The following is a 23,995-nucleotide window of genomic DNA, read 5'->3' as shown; positions in this document are numbered from 1 at the left end:
CCAGAGGTACTTGTACCCCAGGGGGTACTTCTGCTAGTGCCAGGGGGTACTTGGAAAGATTGTAGAGCAGAATTTAAAAAAAAAGAAAGAAGGAAATTATGATTTTATCAAAAGAATATATTAGCTGTAGCACCTGAACACAGGAACGTTAAACAGGTAAGTAAGAAATGAATACATACACTACCGGTCAAAACTTTGGGGTCACTTAGAAATTTCCATTCCACTCCATTACAGACAGAATACCAGCTGAGATCAGTTGCATAGTTTTTTTAACCAGGGCAGTAGTTTTTAGATTACATTATGTGCTTACATAATTGCAAAAGGGTTCTCCAATGTTTTCTCAGTTAGCCTTTTAAAATGATATCAGATTAGTAAACAGAATGTGCCTTTGGAACATTGGATGAATGGTTGCTGATAATGGGCAATGTAGATATTGCATTAAAGATCAGCCACTTCTTTCTACAACAGTCGAGAACCCTTTTGCAATTATGTAAGCACATAATGTAATCTGAAAACTGCTGCCCTGATTAAAAAAAAACAATGATACTGATCTCAGCTGGTATTCTGTCTATAATGGAGTGGAATGGAAATTTCTAAGTGACCCCAAACTTTTGACCGGTAGTGTAAATGGTAGAAATAAATAGCGTAATGCATAATTGTCTGAAATGGTTAGCTAAAAGTACTAAATAAATACAGTGAGGAAAATAAGTATTTGAACACCCTGCTATTTTGCAAGTTCTCCCACTTAGAAATCATGGAGGGGTCTGAAATTGTCATCGTAGGTGCATGTCCACTGTGAGAGACATAATCTCTCCAGAATCCAGAAATCACAATGTATGATTTTTTAACTATTTATTTGTATGATACAGCTGCAAATAAGTATTTGAACACCTGAGAAAATCAATGTTTATTTGGTACAGTAGCCTTTGTTTGCAGTTACAGAGGTCAAACGTTTCCTGTAGTTTTTCACCAGGTTTGCACACACTGCAGGAGGGATTTTGGCCCACTCCTCCACACAGATCTTCTCTAGATCAGTCAGGTTTCTGGGCTGTCGCTGAGAAACACGGAGTTTGAGCTCCCTCCAAAGATTCTCTATTGGCTTTAGGTCTGGAGACTGGCTAGGCCACGCCAGAACCTTGATATGCTTCTTACAGAGCCACTCCTTGGTTATCCTGGCTGTGTGCTTCGGGTCATTGTCATGTTGGAAGACCCAGCCTCGACCCATCTTCAATGCTCTAACTGAGGGAAGGAGGTTGTTCCCCAAAATCTCGCAATACATGGCCCCGGTCATCCTCTCCTTAATACAGTGCAGTCGCCCTGTCCCATGTGCAGAAAAACACCCCCAAAGCATGATGCTACCACCCCCATGCTTCACAGTAGGGATGGTGTTCTTGGGATGGTACTCATCATTCTTCTTCCTCCAAACACGGTTAGTGGAATTATGACCAAAAAGTTCTATTTTGGTCTCATCTGACCACATGACTTTCTCCCATGACTCCTCTGGATCATCCAAATGGTCATTGGCGAACTTAAGACGGGCCTTGACATGTGCTGGTTTAAGCAGGGGAACCTTCTGTGCCATGCATGATTTCAAACCATGACGTCTTAGTGTATTACCAACAGTAACCTTGGAAACGGTGGTCCCAGCTCTTTTCAGGTCATTGACCAGCTCCTCCCGTGTAGTTCTGGGCTGATTTCTCACCTTTCTTAGGATCATTGAGACCCCACGAGGTGAGATCTTGCATGGAGCCCCAGTCCGAGGGAGATTGACAGTCAAGTTTAGCTTCTTCCATTTTCTAATGATTGCTCCAACAGTGGACCTTTTTTCACCAAGCTGCTTGGCAATTTCCCCGTAGCCCTTTCCAGCCTTGTGGAGGTGTACAATTTTGTCTCTAGTGTCTTTGGACAGCTCTTTGGTCTTGGCCATGTTAGTAGTTGGATTCTTACTGATTGTATGGGGTGGACAGGTGTCTTTATGCAGCTAACGTCCTCAAACAGGTGCATCGAATTTAGGATAATAAATGGAGTGGAGGTGGAAATTTTAAAGGCAGACTAACAGGTCTTTGAGGGTCAGAATTCTAGCTGATAGACAGCCGTTCAAATACTTATTTGCAGCTGTATCATACAAATAAATAGTTAAAAAATCATATATTGTGATTTCTGGAATTTTTTTTTTAGATTATGTCTCTCACAGTGGACATGCACCTACGATGACAATTTCAGACCCCTCCATGATTTCTAAGTGGGAGAACTTGCAAAATAGCAGGGTGTTCAAATACTTATTTTCCTCACTGTAAATGGTATGCATAAATAGCTAAAAGTAATGCATAAGCAGCTGAAATGGTTAGCTAAAAGGTCTGACTAAACATTTCAAATAGTTGGCTAAAAGTAACAGATAAACGGTTGAAACGTTTAGCTTCACTCCCAAGTAGTAGTGGTACGAAACCAACCTAATTATTGACAGGTTAGTTGTATGAACAACCTTTATATAATTATAAGTGTTATACATTTGGAACACATTGGGAATTAATGAAGGGGTACGTGGGCTCATCTAACAGGGCTGTGGGGGTACCTCAGACCAAAAAAGGTTGGAAAACCACTGCTTTAGACAGCCAAAATGAATTAATTCAGACAGCGTTTGATCAAATGCATCTAACTGTTAACTTAGCTGAAAGAATGTTGGCTTAGCAGTGACTTTGTGAATATACAACAGTATTTGTCGAAGGTGGTCATTTGGTGCTCGTGTGACTACACTTGTATTCATTCAGAGGATACATGTCCATCTCTCGTCTGCCTACCCTGAGTATCCTGTTGAAGTCTTCCTTATCCACACGCAGGAAATGACAGTTGTCCTCTCTCAGGACGATGGAGGCGGCACGAGGTGAATCTGTAACCAGGGCCAACTTCCCAAAGTCATCACCCTCGTGGAGCGTACACACCACACCCTGAGACACACATACACACGCATGAATGCACGCATACACAAAAACGCACCAACATACACACAAGCTCAGACACAGTTTACTAATCATCTTAAGCCCTGAAGAAAAACCAGAAAGGAGCAAGAGCACACAGAACTGAGATGAGTCATCTGTGTGTGTGTGTGTGTGTGTGTGTGTGTGTGTGTGTGTGTGTGTGTGCATGAGCATGTGCAGTACATCCAACTGTGCAGTGGTTGTAGATCGGTGTGTGGTGTGAAATTGTGTATGTGCACAATCCCTTAAGCCATTTAATCATAGTGATGAGTCATGGTTAGCTGTGCACAGTTAGTCCAACTCCACTGTTGTGTTTTTTCAGCCCCGCAGGGCAGATACTGCTGGTCTGCTCCATACAGACACGATCAGCTACACATTTCAATCCATTGCATACGGATGACACATCATCAAATGAAGCAGAAAACTGCATGTGTCAAACAAAGAAATATAAGCATGTAGGTGAATGAATGCATTCAAGCACACACACACACACACACCTTGCCGTAGATAACCACATTGACAGAGCCCTTCTGGATGATGTACCATGATGTGCCCTCCTCTCCTTGGTTGAACACTGGAAGATAAAGAGGACAAACATATATCACCCCCACATACATCCCCAGGGGAGCCACGGGAGAGACGTGAGCTACAATTTGCGTCAATACTATCTAATAATATCTTTGAGCTATAACAGTGAAATCTGAACACACAGACATGATATACATACTCCTTGTGACCATCTCGTGTCCATTGCGAAAACATCCGCTTAATTATTTTTGGAATAAAGACACTCCTTACAACCAGTGTTGCCACAGTCACTTTGAAAAAGTAACTTAGTTACTTTACAGATTACTTGATTTTAAAAGTAATTTAGTTACTTTACAGATGACTTGATTTTAAAAGTAACTAAGTTAGAATAAAGTTACTTTATTAGTTACATTCAGCAGCTGCTGACAACACCCCCACAGCCTCAACATAAAAATGACAACCGGTTTACTGTAAGGCAGCTCGGCAATGCCAGTAGTAGGGATCTTGTTTATTATGGCACGAAACGAAGGCGAGTCAACCGTGTTAAGGGGCAGCATTTCCTCTACAACATAGCTACTGCCCGACCAACTTCTTCAACTCTCCCCCACTTACTGGTTTTGCACCAAAGTCCAGCTTTTGTTGTTTGGGTGGTGGGGGACCTCCTGCTCTCTGCTTCGCACCACCTGGTGGGACTTGCTCTGTAAGTTTGACTGCAGTGCTGCGACTCCAAATGTTTCTTCAAATTTGACGTAGTGTTTTTGTAGCTAGATAGCACTTTGTCGCCACCAGCACAGAGTGTACAACGAACCTTAATATTGCCATCTTTAGCTGACACAAGCTCAAAATAGGGACTGTATTTCCAGCTAGAAAATGCGCATCTCTCTCCTCCCTCCATTGCTGTTTACGTTTGTGTCGCTGCGTGGTACACGCTAACTGTCCACATGCTGAAAACGTGACCTGTCCACATGCTGAAAACGTGACCTGTCCACATGCTGAAAACGTGACTTGTCGTCGCATACGTGACTTCACTCCCCCGAGATGCAAGAAGAAAGTAAAAACAATATATATTTTTACTAAGGAAAATGACAAAAATAGTAACGCACAGTGACTTGGATAAGTAACTTTAATCTGATTACTGGTTTGGAAATAGTAACGCGTTAGATTACTCGTTACTGAAAAAAGTGGTCAGATTAGAGGCATCACTGCTTACAACTATGCTAATATATCATTTGGCATACTTTTAGAGGTGCCAAGTTGCCAAAATGTAAAATATAGGCAAAGAAAAAAATAAACAGGGCTCAAATTGGAGCCGACAGCTAATTACAGTAACTGACTCAGTTGTCTCAGTTTTTTTCTGAGGGAGGGGGAGGGGGGAGGGGGCATAGTGTCAGACTTTGAAAACCCATGCTGCACACTATGTACACAAACAAAAAATGCATTCTAGGACAAAATGGACAAAGTGAAAACTCACACACGGTTCCAGCTTTTGCATGTGACTCGAAGATCACGACGCTCGCCAGTTCCCTCTTCACCTAAAAACCAGAGTACACCGCTCAAGTCATATCTGATTAAGCTGCACTGCAGAAATATGTGAGAGTACAGTAAAATGCACAGATGAGGGTTTTTAAAGGATCATTTAAAGCGTAACTCTCGCCAAAATGCAACCTAGGGTCTTTTTGTGAATGTACCCGAGTCAAACTTTTGTTTAAAAGCATATTTAGGACGGAATTGCCACTTTTAAAATGTACCATATTTTTGTTTTTTGGTCAAATGGCCTTTTGAATGGGAGTACTAGGGGGCACTTTTATGCTAGCCTCAAAATAGCTATTTTTAAAACACTAAGAAGGTTCGACACAACATGAAAATTTGCTCGAAGTATCACCAGGGGCTCTACACCTTAACTACACCGGTGCACAAGGGATATACTAAATCTGTGGCTACTTGTTTTGATATCGACTCGTTTTGACTGCCGAGGTGGTAGCGGCCGGAAACAACAAGAGCTACGGTGAGTTGTTCAAAACCTTTCTTTTTAGTAAACTCTGGGTACACAAACAATGTTTTCAATGCTTTCGTTAAGGTGTAGAGCCCCTGGTGATACTTCGAGCAAAGTTTCATGTTGTGTCGAGCCTTCTTAGTGTTTTAAAAATAGTTATTTTGAGGCTAGCATAAAAGTGCCCCTAGCACTCCCATTCAAAAGGCCATTTGACCGAAAAACGAAAATACGGTAAATCTTAAAAGTGGCGCTTCCGTCCTAAATATGCTTTTAAACGAAAGTTTGACTCGGGTAAATTCACAAAAAGAACCTAGGTTGCATTTTGGCGAGAGTTACGCTTTAAAGCAACCTTGGAGTCCTTACAGTCCTTCATGACAGCAGTTTTGTTTTACGAGACTTTTAATTTGCTGAAATTAATATTCACAAGCATTGGGTTCAAAAGGATAATGGAGGGAAAGCTGAATAAAAAGCCATTTGTTTGTGAACCACTTCCTGGAATGTGCTTCATGTAACTTTACATTACTGTAATAATGTGATTGCGTCTAATATACAGAATGCTGATTCTAGGACTACATGGAGCATAAAAAACAAACAAAAACACAGACTTAAGGACTCCTCTACAGGGGTGTAATGCTCTTTTTTTTCCTCCAAGTGAGGAAATGGAATATTCTCAGTTTGCATAATGCGGCTGAAATTGATATATTTTAACCGCTTAAAGATCCAATAATCACTAACGCATATGTCATAAAAGAGAGACATAAAAAACAAATCAGTCATTTTGACACTTAAGTTGTGTTGATTAATTGACAATGTCAACGTATGCATTAAATAACATGCAAGAACACATTCCACCTTAAAAGTTGGCAACTGTTAACTAGTTAAGATGACAAGGCAACAAAACATCCTTTCATTGTATAGTTATAGTTGACTAATAGTATGTAAACTTGCACCATACGAACAGTGGTTACAAAACCTTCGAGCCACAACTGAACCATGCACCTGCACACATGCAACATGACCACTACGCCCCTGTTCCTCCACATGATGAATGCTAACACAGGGCCGATTGGTGTAAAACTGCGTCCCATTATATGGGTAAGAGAAATGCTAATGCTAATGTTAGTAACTACAATGTATCTGTCTGGTCTTAAAAACAAAAACAACTGAGGAAAGTGGTTCTGATAAATGAACAGCCTTCTTGGAAATCGGTACTGTCCCTTTAAAAGAAAAGTGGACCGGCTTACTCACAGTGTTGGAGAGGTGAGCTAAGGCCTTGATGTGAAGCAGCTCATCATAGATGATCTCTAGGTCATCCCCTGTCCTCTGACCAGGCCTATACACACACACACACACACACACACACACACACACACACACACACACACACACACACACACACACACACACACACACACACACACACACACACACACACACACACACACACACACACACACACACACACACACACACACACACACACACACCTTTCTCAAGATGAACTCACCATGAACGTTGAACGCTGTGTGTTCAATGAAGGCAGATTTTTATTTTTAAAGGCCAGTTATTTCATGGATCCAGGATACTACGCATCCTAATAAAGTTCCCTTGGCCTTTGGAATTAAAATAGCCCCACATCATCACATACCGTTCACCATACCTACAGATTGGCATGGGGTACTTTCCATAAAATCATGTCTCAATGCAAATCAAACCAGCTGTTAGGCTAACTGAAATAAAAATATGCCTGCCTCTATGGGAATTTAACATAAGGGTGTACTTACTTATGCCCCCTGTATTTTAAGGAAGAACATTTATTTATTTACGATACATTATTCATTCACAAAGAAAATTGGTGTCCTTAAAAGGTTGGATTTTTCCTCATTTTTTTTAATTAAGGCATTAAGATCAATTTCTAAAAGATGATTTTTTTATTCCTCTTTTTAGTCAACTTTAGCATGGGTGTCCTAATTTTTTCACATGACTGTATGTAACTAGTAATGTGTTGCCAGTGTAAAGTTCATGCCATATTATTCATTGTTACTGACGATTTCCTGAGGATCATGCGCAGCAGTGCGTCAGGGCCAATCTGAGCAAGGAACAGGACGGTCTCTGGCAGCTCTTCCTCACTCTCCCTCTTCTCTTCCTCACCAGGCAACGGCGTGTCCTGATCCTCATCGTCAAGAAAACGGTAGAACAGGTACTTGTCCTGGAAACCCAGGTCCTGGTCCACTGAAGAGCAGACAAACCCACATGGTCAAAAAAAGACACAAGTGAATGGGTATAAGCACACATACTGTACGTGCCTAACTGATTCTAAGCAATCACAGCTGTTGTTTTTTTTTCTCTCAGAAGAGAACTTTAGACAGCTTCTGTCTTCTGTGTGTGGATTTGAGATCGAGATGTAATCTATATTTTATGTTGCTGCTTCAAAACCCCTCATTTATTTCCAATGCTGGTATATTTGAACTAACACTTTTTTAGTAAAACCACCACCCCAAGAGTTAAACAGAGACACATTTTGGCTGTTTTCCGATAGAGGTTTGGTATTGTATGACAACACGTGCAGTGCATGAAGTGAAACTAAATAGCATACACTACTATGAGAAAGCAATAGAGAAAGCCAAAGTGTAAGTTACCGTGGTTGAGCACCCCTTCTTCTAGTAGTGTCTGCCACATCCCAACAGCATGGGAGCGTGTGAGAACACAGGCACTCTGCAGCACCAACCAATCCACCAGCTCTGTGCCCACACAGCATTGTCTGCAATACACACATACACATTAAATCCACAGAACATTAGCTTCTGAAGCTGTTGCATGCATAATTCTGTGTAACTGTAAACACACAGTTGGAATTGTAGAAAAACATGCCCCCCACCCATAGGCGCCGATACTGTGGGTGCTCCGGAGCTTGAGCACCTACAGAAAATACTGAGCACCCAGTGCCGGACTGTCAGTAGGCTACATTCATTTCAAATTAAACATTGCATTTGTTGCCCTGAGGTGAAAGATACTACTACTTTACGGCTTTATTATCGAGTCAATAGGCGTGTGTGTTCGTGTCGGCCACTGTCCATTTCCTAAGGTTCTGAAATGCAACATTGCAAACATTTTTTGACAAGGTTTTTTTTTTTTTTTTTTTTAAAAGGGAGTGCGCCTGTGAGCACCCACGAGGAAAACATAAATCGGCGCCTATGCCCCCACCTGTATGTCTTGAGGTGGTACTTCCTGTCTCGAATCATGTGTGGGGCTCTGGACAGGATGACGTTGCGGAGAACCTTCCCCGCTCTCTGCAGCTTCTCTGAAGAGATCTACAGAGCACACAGGAACAGCAGGCTATTTTGGTGAACTGTTTGTTAACTGTAATCCAAGGGTCAATGCATGCAACAATCATTTTGATCATTAACCCACTCTGCATTGGATGTAAATATGTGCATTTCAAACAGATGTCAGTGCTTTTAACATACAGCACCATAGAGTGCTCATACCAGGAAAACTGTATCAAAGAACACAGCGCATACACGCAAACACATCCTCTACAGATCACACCTGCACCTTACAAAGAGAGGTAAAGGACAGATGTGTATACACAAACACACAGCTGCTGTTGAAAACAACAAAGAAAGGCCTGCTAATTGGGCAGATGGGATCTTTTTTTTCTATGTGCGTGCATTAGCTTTGCATTAGCATAACTACAGAGGATCACAGCTGTGAGTCATCACCATCTCTTCTCAGAACGCACACACCTCCAAAATTCATTCTGGCATTCGGATTCATTCACAAACATGAAAGTATGCAGCAGTGCACAATGTTATGACACTGTGGTCTGGTTCACCATCTTCTCTTTGCGCTGATTACAACAAAAAGAACAGCGTCTTTGTTTTTCGTTAAGACTGAAGTACCTTTTGATTTCAAATTATAACTACAGCATTTTCTACTGGCCAGCTCTATCAAACATACAAGGCTAAAATATAATTTTTTTTTCCTCAACCCTGAATGCCCAGTCCACACAGATATTCTGACACAAGTAGTGAGGCGAACAGGACTCCAAGATAAACTGAGATTGCCTGGCCCACAGCATATTGACTGTGAGTTTGGTTCATTCATGCTTTGTGTGTCGCGAGGAAGGGCACAGCTCTCCAAAACGTGCTGGCAGTTTGTTTAAAGGATTAAGTTCCTTCCTACTTCCTCCACGAATCCAAGACGGGCCTTGAGGTTCCAAGCAGTGAGCCAGAGAGAGTATTTACCTTGTTGTGAGCTTTGTTTGCAGAGTCCGAGTTCATGTTGTCTTTGTCTGCGAGTCCTGAGGAGGAAAGAACTGTTGTCAAGCTAGTTCAATTAAAGATTTTTACAGGATGCGGATACTTTTCATTCCAAAAACACAACCTATTCATTGTGTGGCTTAGATGCTAGATCATGCAGGGAGGCGTGTTCTAGTGCACAAGATGTTTTGATAAACAGTAGGTGGGAAATGAGTATAACATCTATAGAAGGAAGCAGGAATACTTGAATGAAAGATCTTCAACAAAGTCTTTACTCTATAAAAGAAAAAGACAAAAATAAAGTGCCCCTTCTTCCTTTACGAGTTATAACACTTAGTTTACCACATTATACTCAATTATGAATACAACCTATTGATTATCTGACCTGTTTCACAATGCTACGTTATTATTTGTATTGTTTTATGTTGAACTACACAGACACACACACAGTTTCTTTCATTTCACTAGTGTGTGTGTGTGTGTGTGTGTGTGTGTGTGTGTGTGTGTGTGTGTGTGTGTGTGTGTGTGTGTGTGTGTGTGTATACTCACTGTCATTGTTGGATCCACTCTCCATAGCTCCATAAGGAGGGGCCAACAGTCCAGCCAAGCTCTGACGATACTTCTACAAGATAAAATACACACACACACATCACAATTTGTGTCAATCTGTGTCAACATTTATCATCATCTGTTAAACATCAAAACCCATTAATTTGTTTCTGTCTCACACACACACACACACACACACACACACACACAGTGTTAATTTTAAAACACACAAGTGCAAATGCTCCTCAAAACAAAGCCCTTTGTACAACCAAGATCATTTACATGCAGTACAACTAACATTACATAACACACACACACACACAACAGCAGCATTCAAACCAGGGTAAGAGAGCATCCAACGCTGCTAAATGTGTACAGATGCTGCTCTTACAGCGGTTAAGAACAATAAACAGTTTTTTCATTTCTATAGCGGAGACACTGAAACACACATAGCAGGTCATTTTGATCCTGAATGTGCCATTAGTCTTTATGCATACAGAGAGAGAGAGACAGAGAGAGAGACAGAGAAAGCATCTGTTTGACCTAAAGATACACCCACATCCCTGTCGAGGTTTTTCTTGCACACAGACTAACATAACAAGAACAAAAATTGCTAAACAACTTCCTTTTGTGAAAAACTAAAATAAATATAAGAAAACATGACAATACTATCCAGCCCCCATGCACACCACAGACTACACAGAGGTACAGTCGAGGTGACACACTCACCTGATGTAACACACTCAGACGCCTAATGCTGGAGGGATTGAAACCCCAGAGAGCTGCCCTCTGCTCCTTTACAACTCACACACAAGCCACTGGATAGCATCCTGCTCAAAACAAGCTGCTCTCTTCCTCCCTCTCTCTCTCTCTCTCTCTCTCACACACACACACACACACACACACAGTCGCCCCAGTGTCTTTCTCAGTCTCTCACTCTCCCTCTCTCGCTGTGATCCAGCCAAGAACCAAACCACTTCTCTCTCACAGGTTACCACGGTGATCTGAGTCTCTGTACGACTGAGCTACTCTAGTGGAGGAGGAGAAAAGAGGGAGGGAGAGAGACATAGAAAGGAAGCAGAAGAGGGAAAGAAGGAATAGTGAGGGTGGTGATGGAGAGGGAGGGAGGGAGGGAGGATAGGAAGGAGGCTGGCAAGACACACAACATGGCCAACAGAGGAGAGAGGAAGTGGGCAGGAGAAGTGCAGAGCAGGTGAAAGGGAAAGAAAGAGAGAAAGACTTGCAATACCAGCCTGCCACAGTACAGGCCAGGCCAACCAATCCACTGTTTGATATGCTGTATGTTTACACATATGGGCCAGAAACAACATGCTGTTCAACGTTTACTCCGTGTTTATTTATTCATCCCACTTTCACTCAGTGTTAGTGTTTTTTTTTTTCTTTCATCCTTTTATCAAAAACATGACTGCATTAATCCTTTGGCTTTCTAGTCACACACACACACACACACACACACACACACACACAAACAAAAGAGGACAACCTCGGGCTATGTTTTATGCTTTATGGCTACTGTCCTAAAATAGACAGCAGATAGGGAGACTAAGTGCACTTAGTTGCAAACAAACACACTACAAGCCCAATAATAAGACAGCACACACGCTTTAATGACCATTGTCTTGTTGTCTTATCTCACTTTTATATCCTCCTGTGCCATTAAATGGAGCTATCACGTTTTATTAAACCCAATTTCTATTTATCTAGTAATAACAGTACTGAAGAGGGTCATTATTTTTTTCATAAATCGCAACAATGGATAGATAAATCTGTTTTATAATGACACCGAGAGCACAAAATTGAATCAAAATAGCATCTATTTTTAGAAAAATTGTCAACAGGAAAAACAATTTAAGATTCTTTTTTTGGGCATTTTAGGCCTTTATTTGTGACAGGAGAGCTTAGACATGAAAGGGGAGAGAGAGAGGGAATGACATGCAGCAAAAGGCTGCAGGTCGGAAACCGCATAGGCCACTGTGTCGACGACTAAGCCTCTGTATATGGGAGCGCGCTCTACCAGGTGAGCTACCCAGGCGCCCGTGCCTACATTTTTTTATGCCGTTATGTCTTTCACATCTTAGGACACTATCACTTAACAATGAGCTTCTACAAATGTTTACCCGTGTATAACACATGGACAAAGTCATCTACTAGAAACTCAGACCAAAACAGCATGATTCAATCAATATTTAAAAACACTGAAAGTCTGTGTGGTTATCTGTCCACAGTGACTCATCAGAGCTGTAGTTAAAGTATTATATACTGTGGCTGGGTTGGCTCAGTGGGTAGAGCAAGCACACATACAGTATACTTAGAGGTTTATGCCTCGACGCAGAGGTCCAGGGTTCGAGTCCAACCTGTGATGTTTTCCTGCATGTCTTCCCCCTTCTCTTCATCACTGAGGGGAAACTCTGTTCCACATTACTGTAGCTAGTAGAAACAAAAGCCTACACTTAAAAAGAGTACTCCATTGATTTAACATTGCACTCCTGTAACATTGTCAGACTCGCGATGGACGGTGAAAAAAAAAAAAAAAAAGATCAAAACTGATGCAGCACAACCAGATATCACCTAAACGCCAAAACCTGGCGCCTACATTACCCACAATGCAACTCAACCACCGACAGTTCGGTCAAAGATTCCAGTGTGTTTTGCCAGTAGTGGCTAATGTAGCCTTGGGCCGCTAGCCTCGAAGCAGAGATTCAACTGACATCACTTAAGGACATTTATCAAACTTCACACAGCTTCCTCTGGAGCCACAAAAGGCTTTATGCAACTTTTCCTGAATGTAGTCAGCAGACTCTGATGTGTAAAATCTGTGTTGTAAGTCCAACCGGCAGCATTTCTAGTCAATAGTGTGCATAAAGTTACAATTCAAAGAGCTCTGTTTTTTTCCTTTTTGCAGTTTTTGCAGGTGGGTTTTTTTGGATCTCACCTTCCCTTTCAACTGTTTTTCAAGTTTATTTGTCTGTAGCAGTGACTGTCAATATAGTCTGCAGTCAGGACTCTTTTGTTTGGCCATAGTAACCGCATGGCTAGCAGAGACCGGAAAAAAAACAGTATGCCGCTGTTGAAGAGTGAGTGTGCTCTGCCTACCCTCTCTGGTGTACCAGCCACTGCGGGGTAGGGGTGGGGGAAAAAGTCGATACAGCATAGTATCGCGATATTTTCTGTGGCAATACTGTATCGATACACAGACGCCAAATATCGATCTTTCATTATATATGTGTTGGTCAGTTTGTCTGCTTGACAATCCCATGTTGCAGCAATACAATTGAAGTGAGATGAACAGACAGAGAAATTTATCTTTTTAGATAAAGCAGATGGTGACAAAGTTTCCTTTTGGGGACCTCATTTGAAAGTGGGAAAAATTTGAAGTTGGAAAAAAGTTAATAATTGCAATATATCGCAGAATATTGCAATATTTGTAAAATCGCAATAATCTTGTATTGTGACATAAGTATCGTGATGATATCGTATCGTGAGGCCTCTGGTGATTCCCACCCCTACTGCGGGGTGATGAAAAACGCATCACTAACTGTGCGCCGCTTGTGATTTTCCCCCAGAAAGTTGCCACAAACACCTAGCTGGTAATACTGCAAATGAAAGGGCTTAAATCATAGGCTCAATCACCATTGTGTTACCTCATTCGGCAATAGTGACTTAACAGACATTTATTTAAATAAAAAAATCTTCAAGATTATTACGTTAAGGCAGTAAGTGTCCTTCAGCGATGTGGACCAAGACACACAGTCCTTCCAGAAAAATGCGGAGTTTTTTTGTGATTGTTGCGGGCAAAAATCCTTGATTATGCGGCACGTTTTCTTAAAAAATGCGATGGAATATTTAGGATATTTATATATTATATTTATTTATTATGCATTGAATTATGCGATCGCATAATTGCGTTTTTCTGGAGGGACTGGACACTCAAAATATTTCTGTAATTTGAGCCTGGCCTCTGAGCTAAAAATGCTCCTACAATTAGAAATAAAATGCCCTGACAATTCTAAGTACAGTATGACCCTAATGTGTGTATAAAAAAAAAAACTAGAGAGAAAAACTAAATTAATTTAGAATCTCACTAATTTGGATTTGACATCACAAAATAAAAGACAACAGGGCAGCCACGTCTAGTCTTTGGGTGCCGACTGTGAAGCTACAGTAAACTCGACTGTGAATGGAGAGGGTAACCTCGACAAGGAGGCCCACGAAGAGGCAACTACTACAACGCCAACTCTCAAAGAAGACACCAGCGTCCAGGTCAGAGCCATGTTACTGATGCCGAGTGCTGATTCTTCCAGCTTGTATCATACAGTCTCTGTTTGCAATATCGGATATATCTGCAGACTGTGACTTTTTATGTTCTGGTCATCGAAGTCATAATTCCCCTCCTAGGTGAGATGTGTTTTAGTGATCTGCAGCATACCAATATTAGCCAGAAATATCAATACTCCCAGTGTATGATCTTTTCATGATTAAGCCCAAAAAGGAGAGGTGATTGCTGCATGATTGTTTTTGCATTTTTATTTGATGCATATGTACTGCAAGTTAATCCCAATGCTATCACCAATCTCTATATGTCATATATTCATGAATCTGAATCTCTCTCTCTCTCTCTCTCTCTCTCTCTCTCTCTCTCTCTCTCTCTCTCTCTCTCTCTCTCTCTCTCTCTCTCTCTCTCTCTCTCTCTCTCTCTCTCTCTCTCTCTCTCTCTCTCTCTCTCTCTCTCTCTCTCTCTCTCTCTCTCTCTCTCTCTCTCTCTCTCATATAGGTGGAGCAGAAGGCACTGTTATGGTGGACAGCCCTCTTGTGGTTAAAAGCACAATTACAGTGGAAGGTTGTCTGGAAATTGCAGTCTCAATAGGGAAACATTTTCAAAGACGGAACGCTTTAGGCACGCTACTCAGACAGCGTTCATGCAGAATCATGCTGTTCCAGCTCATACAGTTTGTGTCTCACCTCCCAGAGGCTCTTGAATTCCCTCTGCTCGATACGGAGCAGCTCGCTGGTCTCTCTGCTGACAATGGTAGCGTGGCGTGGTGTGTTGTCCAGGATGGACTCCCCGAACGCTGTCCCGATCCCCAGTGTGCAGATAGTGACTGCATCCTGCACACAAACACAACAGATTTGTTTCAAATACTGCTTGTTAGAGCACTTAATGTGTGGGAGTCAATAATGTGCTCAAATAAGCTCAAATGAGTCCTTCCACGCAGGAGTAATGGTCAAATATACTGCTGTGACACTGCTGGGGCTGCAACAAGCCATTCTTTTCATAATCAATTGAACTGCATTACATATATGATTTATTGTTTGGTCTGTATAAGATCAGAAAACAGTTAAAATGCCAATCACAGTTTCCGAGAGCCCAGGGTGATGTCTGACTAACAGTCAAAAACCCACAAATATTAAATGTACTAACATGTTAAGACGAAAGATGACGAAAACAATGAATCGGTTATCAAAGTTGTTGATTCATTGTCTGACTAATCGTCACACTAAAGGTAAACACAACACAGCAGTAGCTAAGAGATATATCAAACGGTTTGCTTTATAAAAACAGACAAACATGAAGAGCAGACAGATTAATATATGGTAAATTATGCAAATAGATTCAAATATGAGGGATTGGTGAACGAAGGAAAATATCTCTGGGTGCTGTATATAATTGGACAGGCTAGGTGCGCACACACACACACACACACAACTGGTTTAGACTAGTATTCTGCATGCTATAGAAACCTTTTCAGCTGTCCAAACTGACATTTCAAATATAGCCACAGAAACTGGGCCACCAATGGCACTTTAGAGCTACATACTGTACATGAAAAGGACGTTTCACAATAGAGGGGCTTCTTATCTCCGTCTTTAAACTGGAAACAAAAATATCTCTCTCTCTCTCTCTCTCTCAGAATGACCCTATTTCCACACTCTGTCATAAAGAGGATGACATGCAGCGGAAAGCACAATTCTCAGTGGACTTGTCTTCTGTGCTGCGGCAGCTTTGCTCTGGCATATTTAAGCAGGGAGACAGACATGAGCTCATGTACTGGGACTGTACTGGTCAGCATGGAAGAGAGTCGTACAGGACACGAGGAGCACTTGTACAGTAGAGCAGTCAGGATCCTGACAGACAAGGTTATGATAAAAAAAATAATACAAGAGGAAAATGGTAGCCATGAAAAATAACGCATCTTCATAAAAATAGAAAGGACATTACCGAATGCACCCCGTAGTGTCCATGATTTAAGATTCAATTCATTATTCATTCATTTGTGATTCACATGATTTACATGCAACACAGAACAGACACACAGCAGCACAAGTGAAACTAAGCAAGTAGTTATGTATGAAGCTCCAATCGGACTTAGACTCTCTTACCTGGTGGTTGGCAGTTTCTGACACTTTGACATCCAGAGAACCAGACAGGACTGCATACCAGCTGGTGCCTATGTCTCCCTGTCGAAACACTGTGGACAGAAAAAATACATTAAACACTATAGGGGGCTGAGGAAAAAACTGTTTACTCAGACTTATATATTGGTTTGCTCCAAGTTGTATTTCTTAACACACAAAGTTTCTTTTCCAACAATGGAAAAATCTTTTTCAAAACGTCCTTGTGTCCTTGACATTCCACTTCAGGGACTGCTCCGGTGCCGACGGATGTCTCCGGGCCTTTCTTTGTGTTGGCATTCTAAACTCCGGTGGATTTCTGAGGACTATGGTTAACTGCTCCTCAGATCTCTGCAGGGTAAATCCAGACAGCTGGCTAGACTATCTGTCCAATCTCAGTTTTCTGTTGCACGACAAAAACAACTTTTGAACGTACACATGTTCCGCCAAAACAAGTTTCTTCCCGAGGCTATTTTGTAGAGGCACCGTGGCTCCGTCCGGTGCTTAGCACCGCCCAAGATGATTGTGATTGGTTTAAAAAAAATGCCAATAAACCAGAGTACGTTTTTCTCCCATCCCGGAATGCTGTGTGGACTAGCCTCCGCAGCGCTGTGGAGGAAGGTCTGGCAAAGCGAGACTAGTGTGACTCGAATCCAAAAGGTCCTAAATATGTGGCCGGTTGGCTCAGTTGGTGGAGCGGGCGCACATACGTATCAGTATGCTGGATAGTCCAGTATATTAAGGAGAATTTAAATAATGCTTTATATATCATGTGGATAGTCACTTTTTCCCAAGTGGTAGACTTTTTTATTATATATGCTCAACTAAAAAGGAAATGACCACTGTAAGTTTAAACAAAAACAACAATGGTTGCAAAGGTTTAGCGCTGAAACAACTGGTTTATAACTGGTTTATTTATTGATAAATTGAACAATCTCTGTAAGTCATTTATTAAGCAAAAATGCCAGACATCCACTGGACAACAAAAACTATTTAAAATAGACAAAACGATAAAGCTAAAAAGTAATTGACAGATTAAGCGTTAATGCCGTAATCATTAGTTTCAGCCATACAGAGGCTTCTCATCCATATACTATGAACATGTTAAAAAAAGGGATTGCGGTTCGACTCCGACCTGCGGCCCTTTGCTGCATGTCATTCCCCCTCTCTCTCCCCTTTCATGCCTTCAGCTGTCTAGGCCTAAAATGCCCAAAAAATTATCTTTAAAAAATAGGAAAAAAAAGGGACTGCATGATTTGTGTGGAGTGGTGTGTACACATGAGTTACAATGATAACAGTACTTTGCAATTAGAATGCATCACATTTTAAAGAAACAGGAAAGGGATCTTCTGCAGCACGACTGTCATATAATAAGAACATATACTGTATACAGTACTGTATAATGATGCTTTGCTATAGAGAGCTAATCTGAGCATGACAGCATCAAAAGCAACCATTGTCCTACACAAATTGTTTTATAATCCAAATGCATTGATAGGTTAGAGGGTTGTGTGTGTGTGTGTGTGTGTGTGTGTGTGTGTGTGTGTGTGTACATACACGTGATGCCTTTCTCCAGGCATTCATAGAAGGCACATGCACAGATCTGCAGTAAGAGCGGAGGTGGGAACCTGTGGAAGGCTTTGACCTCTCTCAATCTGGTCAGAATAATGTCCACATCCTCTCCCGAGCGCTCCGAGGGCCTGGGCAGAGAAGAACCATCATTAGATCTAACATTAGGTGTTGAAGAACCATTTCAGTGGTTTTTCATGTTCTGGCCAATTAACTGCCAAACTATTTTAAACAAAATGAATTAACCACATGATGACTGTGATGGATTATCTATCTCAAGAGAGTCCCTTTCAGCAGGAGGGTAAGAAATCAATCAAAACCCTACAGTGTGCTTTGAAAATGGTTAACAGTAATGTTAAATATTTGTAATTAGCGGTTAATGGACTAAAACATGAAAAAAAAAAATTCCTATGTATTTGTGTGTGTGTGTGTGTGTTGCTTCATTGTTCGGCCTTGTGTCTTAGTGATGACAGTGGAGAGCTGCAGGCGTTAATTCTCTCGGCTCAGACTCCCCACAGGGTGTTGATGCAAGATCTCATTTGTACTGCTACTATTTCTAATACGCTTAAATCTGAACACACACACACACACACACACACACACACACACACACACACACACACACACAGCGTTTCACTATCTTTGTGGGGACCAGTCACTGACATAATGCATTCCCTAGCCCCTTACCCTAACCCTAACCATCACAACTAAATGCCTAACATTAACCCTTACCCTAACCATAACCTAATTCTAACCCTAAAACCAAGTCTTAACCCTCAAACAGCCCTTTGAAGTTGTGGGGTCCAGCATTTTGGCTCCACAAAGCTGTCCGGACCCCACAAGTATACTGTATTCCCGGTTTTTGGACCCCACGAATATAGTTAAACAAGAACAACACACACACACACACACACACAAAGACAGCGAAGCACAGCGCACAGACACAAGAACCCACAGAAGTTTGATCCGAGAGCTTAAACATTCTGTTCTGCGATGCGGTGGAGGAAATACAAAGCCAAAATGTCTCAGAGTAACACACTCTGCAATTAGCACCTTTCATTTACTTATTTTCCTTTGCTAGTGACTCATCCTGCACATGTGTGCGTTCATACAGAATAGCTAATGCACTGTGGGCTTCTTCCTTCACAGACGAGAGGCTGTCTTCCCTCTCTCCTCCTTCAGCTCCTTCCTCTTCCCTTGCTCCCAGCTCTCTTTTCTTTGACTGCCTCCACTAAACATTTCTCTAATCTCCATCCACTTTTCTCCTCTCTCAAGACTTGCATGTTCCTCTCAGGAACATGATAAGCAACATGGAAAAGAACAAATGACACTCTTTCTGCTTTAAGCTACCCATTTTCTCCTCTCCATTACTGGCACCTCCACGTTTGCCTTCATCCATTAAGTCCCACCACTAACACACCCGCACTCACCATCCTCCCATTATTATCCCTTTATTTCTGCTTTGCAAGCTCACAGGCAACAATGACTCCCCTTTGACCCACATGCACATGTACACACAGAGGTAAACACACATATATTTGTGTCCCCGAGCAGTAGTAGATTGTCCTCCGTAGCCAGTACTCCCGGATAAACAGACTTAGCATAAAGGGCTGCACTGCACAACACATCTTCCAGTCCCACATCTGCCACAAGCTCAGGGCCATTACAGATGGGTCTATGCTTTCTCTCGGTCTTTTTATCTCTGACTCATCCTCCCATCATCCTCCTACTGCCTGCGTGTTGGCCCTCTGTGCGAGTCATATCCCAGTGTAGGCTTGGTTTAATGGTTTAGACAGGTGGACTCCCACACACTGCAATTGGGAGAGACAGGGAGGTTAACTCTGCAGGGTTGAGTGGGCAACCCTGCAGCATCACCCTTCACCTATCCGTCCACTCGAAACTGTTAAGATCCGTCAGTTAAAATCCCCTGGTTGAATCCTTGTCCGCTCGCCTGTTCTCTTTGTCACTGTCCTGTGCTTGCTCGCTCCCCGCCTGTCCAGAGGAATCTGCCTCCCCTGTTGGTGGGAGACGGATGTGACCTAAGAGCTGTTCACCTTATCCCACTCTCCCTCCATCCCTCTTATCTCTCTTCCCCTGACTCGCACTCTGAAGAGAAAACCAAGAGACACCAGAAGGTTCTGCAGATCCATCTGGGGGGGAAAAATCACTGTTTCCAGACAAATAGTTAAGAGGTTAATTTGTGGCAGCCAACCAAAATGTAAGACAGCCTCAACACAAACAAGGTTTCCAAAGCTGGCAGATTAACACGTTACTGTAGCAGAGATACCCTTATTGTATGTACACAGCTCAGGGATGTGCACAGACATTTTGAGAGGCTGTTGCTCTAACCTGAATGTGCAAGGGAGAAACATTTGTGATAAAAAGAAGCTCTGTCAAGTTCTTCAAAAAACAACCAAATTATGCAAATATTGTGCCAGAGCCACATGACATGTGCACAGAGTCACATGACAGGGGCATAGGACATCACGTTTGTTTTTTTTCGACTTTGGGCCGCCCCATCTCTGTGTCCAGCGGAAGCATGCCTATCAAGCAGTGATAAAAGTGTGGATGATATGGTGATTATTCTAGAGCAATTATGGGCTACTCCTATTTATGCAAACACAACAGCAAAAATAAAACATTTTTTTTTTTCCTCCACAGGGGCAGTTTAGCCAAAAATGGCAAATGGGCTTGGGCCTGTTGCTCAGGCAACTTTATCCCAACCTTTCAACTCCTATCTGCATCACTGCTAAAAACCTGAGATCCTGTTAGAAACACTGAATATTAAATTAGCGTAAGCACAGCTCAGTTTACAGCATGTATGTGTGTGAGTGAGTGAGTGAGTGAGTGAGTGAGTGAGTGAGTGAGTGAGTGAGTGAGTGAGTGAGTGAGTGAGTGAGTGAGTGAGTGAGTGAGTGAGTGAGTGAGTGAGTGAGTGAGTGAGTGAGTGAGTGAGTGAGTGAGTGAGTGAGTGAGTGAGTGAGTGAGTGAGTGAGTGAGTGTGTGTGTGTGTGTGTGTGTGTGTGTGTGTGTGTGTGTGTGTGTGTGTGTGTGTGTGTGTGTGTGTGTGTGTGTGTGTGTTGACTATGCCGTCTATAACCTGCCTGGCCCAAATCAAATCTGATCTCATCTCACATACTTCACACTCATCGGCAATAAATGTCTTTGGACAGATATATTAAAGACAGTCGTAGCTCAACCTCTGTCTTTCTTTTAGCGTCCCCCTCTCCTCGCCTCTTACCCTTAACATCAACAGTTACTGTAGATGAAATCTCCCAAACACACTCACACAAACACCCACACTAATGGATATTGATTGAATGAGGAGGTGCATAGCTGAGGAGCACTGAGTGCTCTACAATAAGATCCTGTCCAGTCTAACTTACGACCCTGGCTGCCCTTACTGACACTGCCTACTGCTGCATATCTGCTGCATTGGGTTTAAGGTAGGGCTGGGCAATATGGAGAAAATCAAATATCACAATATTCTTGACCAAACACCTCAATATCGATATTTACACAATGAGATTTGTGACAAATAATCAACAGTAATGTGGACATAATGACTAAGAGGGTAAAGACAAATGATAGAACAGCTAGAATAGTCTGGTAGGTTCAGAAAATGACATCACTTTACTGTAATGCAGCCTTTAAAACCAGGAAAAGACAACACTTATGCCATATCACAATATCCAAAATCTAAGAAGATATCTACTCTCATGTCACAATATATATATATATATATATATATATATATATATATATATATATATATATATATATATATATCCCAGCTCTAGTTTAAAATATACAGTACAGTAGCGTGCGGTTTAGGTTGATTGCAGTACAGTAAGAGTCACACCCCTCTCACAATGACTTTGTCATGTGTTACCCAATTCTTAACATTCAACATCAAATTACACTCCACTAACGCTGAAACAATAAGTCAACTAATCGATTACTCAATCAACAGAAACTTAATTGGCACATTTAAAAAAAAAAATCAATTCAATATGATTGAATATGACCATGAATTTAATATGAAAATAATCACTAGTTGCAGCCCTATACACTTTACTTCCACTAATGACAAAATACAGCAGCACACTGTATTTAGACCATGCATCCAGTCTTCTTACAGGTGAGGATGGGAAGACAAGATGGTAGTTTCAGGTTGCCAATAGTAACATGGGGATGTGTCATAGTGAGGTGTGTACACTATGTGTGGGTGTGAGCTGTGGGGCGCATGTCTAATGAATTGTTGCTTGTTTTAGGTGTGAGGTGCATCATCTATACAGCAATTAGTGTATATCTGCCCTTTCATCGTCTATTTTTATTCAAGACCTCTCCCCCCTACTAAGGCCTGCTATGTTTTTCTGGCACAGTATGCACGCAGCATGGGACTTTTAATGCTAACTGGCATAACTGGACAGATACAGTATGGACTGAAAGGTTTTTTTTGCAGCTTCTGGATTGTGAAGTGTTGTTAATAGGCTACATATTCTGTAATTGGCTGTCCAGTTGTTCTAACCTGTTCAGTCAGATCAGACAAATATAGTCTCACATGCAGCACTGTGGCAAAAAAATGGAAGTGGGGGAAAAAAAAAAAAAAAACAATGCACTGACCTGCCTCTCATTTATTATGAGAACATCACTATAACATCCACGCCATAGTAGTATTTTAAAAATGTATGGCAATTTGAGTTCTGCAGACAGACATAAACCATGTGCGTCTCATCAGGCATTTATCAGACCCATGCAGTGCAGAGACATCCCGGTGAACCTCGAAGCCACCAACGCCTTTTTGACCGTGCAGATACACAAAAACAGGATCTTTATGGGTGTATCCTATATTGTTATGCACTGCCGCCTTTACTATCACTGCATGAAGGGTATATACATTCACTGAAAATGACAGTAACCTATCATAGGCTAAAAACAAGGCGTATCATGCTATTATTGCACACTCACACACACAGTGCACGCGCAGCGATCGCCGGTTGCGATGGATCACGTTGCCGCGGATGAATGAAAGAGAAATGTTTGAGAAAACACAATCGTTGCTGTGTGTGAATGCACGGCGTGGAAGTGTCTCGTGGAGTGTATTCACCCACCTTTTATCCAGACAGCAGATCCACTCCGCGGACGGAGACGAATTGGGCGACGTGTGCACTGCGACCATCTTCCCCGGTCGTGTGTCGGTGAACGCCGTGATGCTACCGGAGGAGGCTTCCCGGTTGTGTCGGTGGTCGTTAATGAATGTGAGGTCCGACTGCGCCCCCTCCCCGCCCCTGTACTCTGCTGCTGCTGCTGTCGCTGTTGTCATCATGGCATGCAGATGACTTGTGTCAGTCTGTCTGCATGTATGGGCTTTTTAAGGGCAACAGGAACTGCCTGTTGTTGCAATTATTGCAACAACATAGAACATTCTAAGGATAGAATAATATAATATATGAACAGGTCAAGTTCATTCTAAAGATAATGTGTTTTCATAGAACATGGGAGCCTTTTATGTCCTACATTGGAATGGATATTTCCACTACTCTCACCAGGGGGTTTATGCAGGACTAAATTCTGTATGTACGTCTATGTCTATATGTTTAGGTTTATATATATATATATATATATATATATATATATATATATATATATATATATATATATATATATATATTATATAAACCATAAATATATGTACATGTATATGT

General features: G+C 41.8%; 1 protein-coding gene across 3 annotated transcripts in view; it reads right to left on the bottom strand.

The window, feature by feature from the left end:
- The window catches only part of LOC116037213 (rap guanine nucleotide exchange factor 4-like), a 35,433-nt gene extending 11,841 nt beyond the window's left edge, over positions 1-23,592 (bottom strand). For 2 of the 3 annotated variants that reach the window (XM_031280998.2, XM_036005783.1), the window contains exons 1-13: positions 23,402-23,592; positions 18,276-18,418; positions 16,707-16,795; positions 15,288-15,434; positions 10,308-10,380; positions 9,744-9,799; positions 8,701-8,807; positions 8,136-8,257; positions 7,545-7,728; positions 6,745-6,829; positions 4,975-5,035; positions 3,473-3,549; positions 2,799-2,945 (exon numbers count right to left, since the gene is read on the bottom strand). In XM_031280998.2, coding sequence (XP_031136858.1) covers positions 2,799-2,945; positions 3,473-3,549; positions 4,975-5,035; positions 6,745-6,829; positions 7,545-7,728; positions 8,136-8,257; positions 8,701-8,807; positions 9,744-9,799; positions 10,308-10,380; positions 15,288-15,434; positions 16,707-16,795; positions 18,276-18,418; positions 23,402-23,469 — 1,359 coding nt within the window. In that variant the 5' untranslated portion in view covers positions 23,470-23,592. Of the gene's footprint in view, positions 1-2,798; positions 2,946-3,472; positions 3,550-4,974; positions 5,036-6,744; positions 6,830-7,544; positions 7,729-8,135; positions 8,258-8,700; positions 8,808-9,743; positions 9,800-10,307; positions 10,381-11,036; positions 11,314-15,287; positions 15,435-16,706; positions 16,796-18,275; positions 18,419-23,401 lie in introns of those variants that run through there. The other variant, XM_031280999.2, reaches the window with a different exon arrangement.
- Positions 23,593-23,995: the final 403 nt, after the last annotated feature.

Source organism: Sander lucioperca, chromosome 9 (assembly GCF_008315115.2).
Source record: "Sander lucioperca isolate FBNREF2018 chromosome 9, SLUC_FBN_1.2, whole genome shotgun sequence".
In the NCBI taxonomy this organism is placed as follows: domain Eukaryota; kingdom Metazoa; phylum Chordata; class Actinopteri; order Perciformes; family Percidae; genus Sander; species Sander lucioperca.
This window is presented reverse-complemented; position numbering and strand designations above follow the sequence as displayed.